The 9,598-nt window shown below is 44.2% G+C and overlaps 1 protein-coding gene across 1 annotated transcript; it reads right to left on the bottom strand.

Moving 5' to 3' along the window:
- Window positions 1-1,970: 1,970 nt before the first annotated feature.
- slc30a2 (solute carrier family 30 member 2) lies at window positions 1,971-9,439 on the bottom strand. Its single transcript, XM_028953268.1, has 8 exons — window positions 9,196-9,439; window positions 6,154-6,362; window positions 5,346-5,492; window positions 5,024-5,177; window positions 4,722-4,941; window positions 3,964-4,069; window positions 3,716-3,850; window positions 1,971-2,550 (listed from the first exon to the last, which is right to left on the bottom strand). Exons 1-8 carry the CDS (start codon window positions 9,273-9,275, stop codon window positions 2,405-2,407), a joined length of 1,197 nt encoding a protein of 398 aa, XP_028809101.1. The 5' UTR covers window positions 9,276-9,439; the 3' UTR covers window positions 1,971-2,404.
- Between the last annotated feature and the right edge of the window lie 159 nt (window positions 9,440-9,598).

The following is a 9,598-nucleotide window of genomic DNA, read 5'->3' on the forward strand; positions in this document are numbered from 1 at the left end:
AAAGAGACATCGTAGCTGAGGCTGTTTGCAGGCACTGGAGACTGTGGGCTGTGGGCTGCTGTACCGAGGCAGGAGCTGTATGTAGTTTAGTTTTATCCCACATAAGATGCTTGAATCCGTATAATATTTTAAAGGTGAACAGACCGCAAATATACATTTCATACTCTTGGGGTCTGGCAGTCACACTTTTAATATCAATCCATTATAAATCACAAAAGTAAAGGCAACTGTACCTGAAACATCCACTCAATAACTATGCAGTGCACAGTAGAGGGCCTTGGTTCTCAAACTAGTGGTACTTGGGCTTCTTCTAGTGGCTACAAGAACCCCTATTGGGTTCAGCGTGGGAGGCCAGCCCACCACGGGCCCATTGCATTAATACACTTAATGTAATAGTTAATGTCCTCACTTGCTCTGTGTTTGGACATGGACAGTTGATGACAGTCAACAATAAATAATATTCATAAGAGCAATAAAAATTCCTAAATGGGTTTATGCTCCTGTATTTTAATGCTGGTTGTTGTGTTGGTACGTGGGGGCGTCAAATATTGTCTGGCAAACTCATAATGCTATTAAAAGAAGTTTCTATGATTTTTCCTGTCTGTCATTCTGCATGTGATGTGTCCATTTTAATGAAATTACACATCATTGCTTAGACTGCCTCAATGACGTTCTGACATTACAACATAGAGACAACAAACACTGTAGTGTTCAAATTATATAAAGGCTCAAGGCTCTGTGCTAGGTCCTCTCCTTATCTCCCTCTACACGAGATCACTTGGTGAGGTCATTTCCTCACATGGATTATCCTACCACTGCTAAGTGACGACACTCCTCTTCTCCTTTCCTCCCTCTGATCTACATGCTGCTTCCAAAATCTCTGCATGTCTAACCGACATCTCGTCTTGGATGGCAGCCCATCACCTCCAACTCAATCCCACCAAAACTGAACTAATATTCATTCCAGCAGATTCTTCACCACATCGGGATCTTGCTATTTACCTAGACAACTCACGGCTCTCTCCTTCTGCAACAGCCCGCAACCTTGGCGTAACAATAGACAACCAACTCTCCTTCTCAACTCACATCAGCAATCTTTCCCGCTCATGTAGATTCCTTCTCTACAATATCAAACAAATCCGCCCTTATCTGTCAACCCAGGCCACCCAACTACTGGTTCAGTCCTTAGTAATCTCACGACTGGACTACTGTAACTCCCTTCTAGCTGGTCTACCTCTATGCACCATCCAACCTCTACAACTACTACAAAATGCAGCAGCACGACTGATCTTCAACCTTCCCAAATTCTCCCACACCGCCCCTCTGCTACGTTCCCTCCACTGGCTCCCAGTAGCTGCACGCATCAGGTTCAAAATACTGATGCTGGCCTACAAAGCCAAACATGGAGCAGCACCATCCTACCTCACAGCCCTTATTACACCTCGCACTGCACCTCGTATACTCCGAGTCTCCAGTACTGCTCGCCTGGTCCCTCCATCTCTGAAGGTAAAAGGAAAACATTCATCTAGACTCTTCTCCGTCTTGGCCCCTCGGTGGTGGAATGAACTTCCCCTCGAGGTCAGAACAGCTCAGTCACTGAGCACCTTCAAACGACAGCTCAAGACCTTCCTCTTTAGAGAATATTTAGATTAAATTGTAATTTTCTTGTTGTCGAACTTTGTGTACAGAATCTACAACAGAGTGAATAAAAAAGATTGTATTCATAGTTGGGGGTCCTAGTGAACCGGAACTGATCACTTCATCGATGGTAACTTGAAAGCACGTTGTAAGTCGCTCTGGAAAAGGGTGTCTGCCAAATGCCATAAATGTAAAGGTAAAAAAAAATATTAAGGATACAGGTATCATTTGAAATTAAAATGTTAGAACCAACCAAGCTATCCATGCTGAAATGTCCCTTTAATGCTTCATAAAACAGATATTCTGCCATTTTAATGGATCCTGTGATATAATTTTTTTTTTTTTTTTTACGTTAGAACTCTGTACAACACGGTGTTCCAGCATGTCAGCCTTTTCCAGCCTTTTTCGATTTGGGCCAGGCATGATAAACAAAATGATAATTGTTTTATTGGTCGATTCCTATCTGTCATGTCCGGAGGGTGAAGACAGGCAATTACAGTGCAGGTCTCCATTAAGTAGTGTGCCAGTGGTGCAAAAACAGAAAACTACAATGACGCATTGTGAGTGAAATGACTTTTGAAAGAGGACAATATTTCTCTCTCATCATATTATATTTAATTAGCATGGTCTAATATGACGGTTTTGCACAGTGCTTCCATTAGGGATATAGGCCACAGTGATGCATACAATGTGTGCATGTTGTTCTGTACAGGCAGCTTCTTGGCCACTTCTCCCCAAATTTACCCATTCTGTCCAACCCGTGAGCTTAGTCCAGAGGGTCCTGGCACAGACTGCAGTAAGCCATGTCCTCGGAGTAAAGCTCCACCTGGATGGTTGTATTGTAGAAGCCAAACTTGGTCTGTAGGACCTCGGTAGCCTCCTTTAGGACATCCTGGGAATCAGCGTTCTTCTCTGAAAAGGCAAGGAACAAAAAAATTCTAGCATAGCATAGTATATGGGTGATATTGACATAGTGCAATTTAATATAGGTTAGTACAGGGGTGGGCAAACTTTTAAGCTCAGGGGCATAAACATTCAAAAGGCATTAACAGTGTTAGTATTTTGAGTTTCTGATCAGCCTTCACTTTGGAGAAAAGCTAAGAAGGCAAGGAAATTTGATGTGTTGAGATGTGTATTACATGGGGGTAAAATACAGTTTAGTGTTGGTGGGTGGTTAGGCACCGTCTCCATTGTGTGGTGCTGGAGAGTAAGAGCGTTCTTGCTAATCAGTAAGTAAAAAATGGGCGTGTTGTATTGCTGACTTCGGCTACCAGCTTGTACCATGAAAAGCTCACGTTATTCACATGTGCGCATGCACACAGCTCTTTTACTTTGAATATGTCGTTTATACATTTATTAACATTATGGTCAAAGTTGTCCCACACCCCGGTGCAAGCCAGATGCTTGAGTCCATTTCAACAACGCATCTGGTCGCCATTTTTGCATCTTTCTCGCAATTCAAAATGCATCACCTGGTCGCTCATTGTCTGCGCAAGCAAGTGTAAAAACCCATCAGGTTCGGGCAAAGATCTACAGCTCCATCTACGCCTAAGGCGCCACCTGGTGGGGTGGCAGTCATTACAGGACGAGTTCAAATGAGAGGCAATTCTGTAGTGTAGTGTAATAATGTAGTATAATATAGTGTAAGTGTAATAGTGCAGTATAATATAATGTAGTATAATAGTGTAGTGTAATAATGTAGTATAATATAGTGTAATTTAGTAGTGTCGTATAATATAGTAGTGTTGTATAATATAGAGTAGTATAATAGTGTAGTGTAATATAGTAGTGTTGTATAATATAGAGCAGTGTAATAGGGGCAGTGGTGGCCTAGCGGTTAAGGAAGTGGCCCCGTAATCAGAAGGTTGCCGGTTCAAATGCCGATCCACCAAGGTGGCACTGAGGTGCCATGGAGGAAAGCACTGTCCCCACACACTGTCCCCGGGCGACTGTCATGGCTGCCCACTGCTCACTGTGTTCACCGTGTGCTGCTGTGTATCACATGTGACAATCACTTCACATACTATAATAGTGTAGAATAATAGTGTAGTGATGTATGGTATGCCAATCTTCTCACCAACAGCCACATGAACAGACAGCAGCGTTTGGCCCACAGTCAAGGCCCATAGATGCAGACTGTGCACGGCCTTCACTGACTTCAGTGACAGCAGCACCTCCTTCACAGAGTTGAACCCAATGCCTTTAGGTGTCCCTAAGGGAGAAAAATCAAGAATTGAATGTCACGAAGTCCAGAGATTTCATTACAGCCATTCAGTCACAGCCGGGCAGTTTTAACGATGGAGAAACTGAAGGATCGCGGGTTACCTTCCATGAGTATCCGAAAAACATCTCGCAGGATGGTGATGGTGGTTCCCAGGACGAACACAGAGAACAGGAAGGTGCAAATGGGATCGGCCACTTTGTATTCCGGCTGCGGGAGAGAAAAACGGCAGGTGATGCAACTGAAGATGAGATCGGATGGTGCACTGCGCTTTGTGCCGTAACACATTAGTCCACATCCAAGTCTGCTTTCATCACAGGGCTCTCTGCATTCTGCTAAAGCCCAATACCAGTTTACCTCAATACAACTATTTTATTTTTTTAATGATCCTTCTACATGAAGGATGACCATGTGACATGCAGCACACAGTGTTTTTGGGGTGCACACAAATTTGATTCAGACCTTAGGTGGGAATTTTTTTTATTCAATAGTTGCTGTATCCAAAAAATAATTTGGACAAAATTTCCATTTTATTTACTTTCAGAGTCTGCGGAACTTATGGGGTTATGACCAGATCATCTCCCTGTCACTCCCAGTATGAACCACCTCGTCTCTGTCATAATTTTAAAATAATATGTGCTATATGTCTTTATACATCTTTAGAAATCGGGGCAAATAAATCCAATTGATTGACAGCCCTACACACTTTTTTGGTCAATTTATTTCACTATTGTCTGCGCCCCATACTAGACTCCTCCCTGCTCTGTCCACTTGTTTTATCTACACTCTGCAGACTACAGGCTACGGGACCTAATACAGTCAGCACACATATCCTGTTAGTTATGCGCTTTACTCCACTGACCCGGAAGTAGATGATAATGGCCGCCACCATCACTCCCACACTCTGTAAGAGGTCTCCCAGCACGTGGATAAACGCTGCCCTCACGCTGGTGTTTCCGTGGCTACCCAGGAGGCCGTGCGAGTGGCCGTGTCCTACAGGGGTCAGGCCGCTCTCGTCGATCTTGTGATAGCCGGAGCCGTGTGCGTGGAATGTTGTGGAGTGGTGAAGGATGTACGCCATTCTGCACAGGAGAAGAAATTTTAGGATTTGTTCCTTTTGGACTTCTTGAACATCAGCCACAGCACAGTGGGCCTTCCACTCACATGATGTTGACCACGACAGCACAGCCTGAGGTCAAGACCATCACGTGGCCTTCAATCTCGTAGTCGTTTTTGACAATCCTGTCAATGGCGAGGTACACAAGCACCCCAGTTACTATCCAGATGGACAAGACGGACACCAGGGCACCCAAAATCTCTACGATGACAAAAAAGAGGCAGCAGTGATACTCTTCAGACATGAATAAAATGGCCACAACCAATCCTCCTCTTTGTTCTTCAGTAATTTTACTAATGCAGTAGCATGAATACATGGACTGGGTGATCAAGACAACGTACGCTAAACAGGCCTTGCCTGGTTCCTCACCTGAACGGTGCCACCCGAAGGTCAAGGTCTTTGTCGGGGGTCTGGATGAGATCCACAATGAGAAGAGGCTGACCATCATGCTCCCAAAGTCAGTAAGGAGGTGGGCAGCATCCGTCATGATGGCCAGACTGTGGGCCATGTAACCTCCTGCAGACGAGGAGGCTGTTAAGATCCTTTAATTAAGGTTAAGATCCTTTATTTGCCATTCACGCATAAACCGGCAGTCCAGGGACATTGGAATTTAACAAGTGAGGTCAACAGGGGTCAACTGGAACCTACAGAACGACACTGTTTTTCTACTGCCACTATTAGAATCACTACTTGCTACCTGCCTTAACTAGTGCTTCTTCTACTACTACACTATTCAAATACAAAAAAATAATAACAACAGAAATCATCGGACTAATTACATTGCTATATTGCTACATTGCGTTAATATTTAACATCCCAGGTTCAGACCCCACTTACTTACCATCGTGTCCCTGTGCAATAATAACTATATTACTACTACCTCTACTGCTATCACTACCATCATTTCTTCTGCCACTACAACAGCTGCTACTAATAATATTAATTACAATCATACAATTACAACAATAATATTAATTGAACTGCTACATTGCTTTATATGTTATTTGAATGATCGTTCATAGATTTTCGGTAGCGTTCACTCAGTCTCACAAAAACCGACAGGCAATTTGTGGTGTGGCTGGCTGCCCAGGTTTAATTTGCAGAAAATTGCCAGAGAACCGCCTTTCATAAATCCTGCGGCGGAAGGCCAGGTATCGATCAGTCCCAGAGCTCTCACCGATCACCTCTCCGATCATGAAGAGCAGGCAGACCAGGGAGGCGATGTACAGCTTCTTCTTGGCCAGCACTGTCTCGGGGGTCTCCTCGCATGTGGCTCTGCTGCCGTGACAGTGTGCCCCGACAGGCCGGGTGAGCTCGATGGCCCCCGCTGCGTCCCCGTTCTCGAAGGGCAATCCGGGATAGTGCTCTTTGGAATCTGGGAATGAGCTGTGAAACAGGGAATGCCGAGTGCTCTAATAACTTTTATAAATAAAACGATGCACCCGCGTCGATCTACTGACATCAACATTTTCATATAGAGCAAAATTGATTAATTAAAACTAAATTAATACTACTGCCCCGAACTAAATGTGAACGTAGTAATAATGTTAATGTTTATTTGATCATCGTTCTTTCAGCAAGTTAGAAAGTGCATCTCAAATGCAATATTAACATATTAAGAGCAGGTCGATGGAAAAACTAAAAATGAACTAAATATGACTCTAACATGCAAATGTTATATACAGATATTGAGGGGCCTGCATTAACTTGTAAAGTTTGTACGTAAAAAAAAAAATTGATTAAAATATTATATATGTAAGTTCTGGTACAAAATAATGCATTTAATACATTTTAAAAAGTTTTAAAAACTGTTAATTAATTAATTAACAATTAATTTGCAATAGAACAGTTCAGGTAGGGACTAACTAAGTGTAAAATGTGAACGTAGTAATAATGTTAATGTTGATATGTAGAGAACTGGTCTCTCCCAACTCTGTAAAATAATGACTGATCTCCTACAGATGAAAGTAAAAGTGAAAGGATCGTCATTGTGAAACACTGCAGCACAGCACACGGTGACACAACGAAATGTTTCCTCTGCTTTTAACCATCACAGGCGCCCGGGGAGCAGTGTGTGGGGACGAGGCTTTGCTCTGTGGCACCTTAGTGGGATGGATTCAAACTGGCAACCTCCTGATTACAAGGCCGCTTCCTCAACCGCTAGGCCGCCACTGCCCCGAAATCAGTTTCTGCCCGGTTTTGAACCGTGTGAGCAGAACGTGATAGCCACCACACTACAGAAACCTGGATGCAGAACAACATTGTGTCTCTACACACATCATGTCATTTTTTCATGAAAATAAGGAAATTCTGCAACAAACACTTTATACGCGCTTTAAGTAAACCAATATTTGTTCAATGTTTGCTCTGTTCTGGCTGGTGTGTACTGGTGCACTGTGGTGTGTATAAAGCCTGCTCTGAGTCGCCTGTCCTGTCCCCCCATGCGCATCGACAAGGGGCGGGATGATGAGGCTAATGAGCCAGAAAAGCGCAGTCAACACGGCTCGGGGGGCACGACAGAGCTGAAAGGTGTGTGTGTGTGTGTGTGTGTGTGTGTGTGGGGGACTCCCCCACCCTACCCCACCTTGCTCCTGTTTCCTGTTACAGTAAAAAAATGACGCAAACTGCTCCCAGGTCCCCACAAATCCCCCCACTCTGTCTCAGTCGCTTGTTTACTGAACCAAACCAATTGCATGTGGAGGAAAAAAAAAAAAAAAATTATACACACACACACGCATACACACACATATATATATACATACACACACACTTATATTTATACACACGCATATACACACATATTTATATACACACACACACACATACTTATATTTATACACACGCATATACACACATACACACACATATACTTATATACACACACACACACACACACACATATGCGAGAACATGCTGCTGCACCCGCGGTCATGTCTGGAACCGGCGGCGCGTGAAATCACGATCTGACCACGTGCTCTGCGGAATAATTACACGCGCAATTGCGTCCGGTTTTTAATTCTTTTTTTTTTTTTTTGGAGTCTCCTCTTTGATAATCCGTTTGTACTCACGATTCCTGTGCATCGTTCCTTCATCGGCAGAGGAATTAACTGCACGTTAAAAAAATAAAACATGATCTGCTGATATTAATAACGTTTTATTCCCCACGATTTGCTCATATCGCCCACCTGAGGTTATTATTCACGAAAAACAGCAGCTGATTAGAACTTTACTGAAAGACGTCCAGATTTGGGAAGAGTTCGGCGTCACGGCCGAGTTAATAAAACAGGGGCGTTTCATCCCATTTTAATTCACGTCAGTCGAATTCAGGTCCAACGTGGCGCGAATCTTCGACGTCTTGCGACGGAAAAGCAGTTAAAGGATGTAAAACGCCATCGTTTGTCTGGTGTTTTTTTTTTTTTGTTGACGATCATAACCAGGAATCGAAGTCCCGCAGAGCCGCGTACGTCCACTCCGTTCATTAAACGGAAAGAGAGAAGAAAGGCAAGAAGAAGAAGAAAGAAAGACCCTCCGACATGGAGACATGAACCTGGGACGGTCCCTGTCCGCGGTGCTGAAACGGATCCGAAATAAAACATGACCATCGGTTCACATTTTCACGCTCCTGATATTATATTTCAGATGCATTTTTGCGTCCACAGTGTTACTCGAAAGGTAAAAAAAAAAAAGAAACAGGGAGAAAACGAACGAACGAATTCGTAACGAACATAAAAAGTATTTCCGTTTTCGAACAAAACCTTGTATAAATCATCACGCTTTACTAAAATGTCCCAAATGGTATAAAAGCTCCAACGGGAGCCACTTGTGCGTGGATATCAAATGTAAAACCTCCTGTAACCTCCTGCGTGTATTTTACATAAAATCAATTCGAGCTCACATTAATACAAGAAAAAAAAATTATGAACATTTTGCTGGGCGCTTGCTCGACATTCGAACGTCGTTGTGTATTTGCGAATTATTTGTGTCGGGCCAAAATGTCTGTGAATTTGGGTTTTAAATGAGTTGGCGACCCGGCGCGGAATCGCGTCCCTTGTTTGCTCTGCGTGAGAAGGCAGCACATGGCCACCGCTCCTCTTTCTTCTCACGAAATAAGATAAAAAAAAATACACCTCGGCGTCAACGATTAAAAAATAATAATAAAAAAAAAACCCCAACAAATCGGCCCGCCATACGCGAACGTTTTAACGCCTTCGGTTCCCACCTTTGGGGCTTCGGCGAGTACATTCTGGCGCTCCTCTCGTTGACCAGGTGGGATTTCTCGGAGCTGGCCGCGGGGTCCATGGTCCCTGTCGGTCCCTCCACGCCGCACGGCCCGGAGTCCCGACGCGAGTCCGCCGCTCCGGCGCAGCTGCGGCGACGCGCATGCGCCGTGCGCGCCGACTTGACGCGCGTCTCCGGACGAGGGACGACATAAAACGCAGTTGTCGTCCTGATGATGCCCGACCTCGGACGATTGGGAGCTGATTGCGACACGTTCCAGGCGTCCTCGTCTCGTCTTATTTCGAAACATTCTAGATTAGATAATTAGCCCGACTCTCTCATTTTGGACCCTAACTGCTCGGGGTTTAAGAGGGTGGTAGTAGCCTAGTGGGTGACACACTCGC

Source organism: Denticeps clupeoides, chromosome 14 (assembly GCF_900700375.1).
Source record: "Denticeps clupeoides chromosome 14, fDenClu1.1, whole genome shotgun sequence".
In the NCBI taxonomy this organism is placed as follows: Eukaryota; Metazoa; Chordata; class Actinopteri; order Clupeiformes; family Denticipitidae; genus Denticeps; species Denticeps clupeoides.

Coding starts and splice junctions, on each gene's coding strand:
- slc30a2 (XM_028953268.1), bottom strand. CDS start 9,275: ATGGACCCCGCGGCCAGCTCCGAGAAATCCCACCTGGTCAACGAGAGG. Junction 5,493..6,153: donor CATGATCGGAGAGGTGATCG/GTGAGAGCTCTG, acceptor CCTCGTCTGCAG/GAGGTTACATGGCCCACAGT. Junction 3,851..3,963: donor TTTTCGGATACTCATGGAAG/GTAACCCGCGAT, acceptor TTTCTCCCTTAG/GGACACCTAAAGGCATTGGG.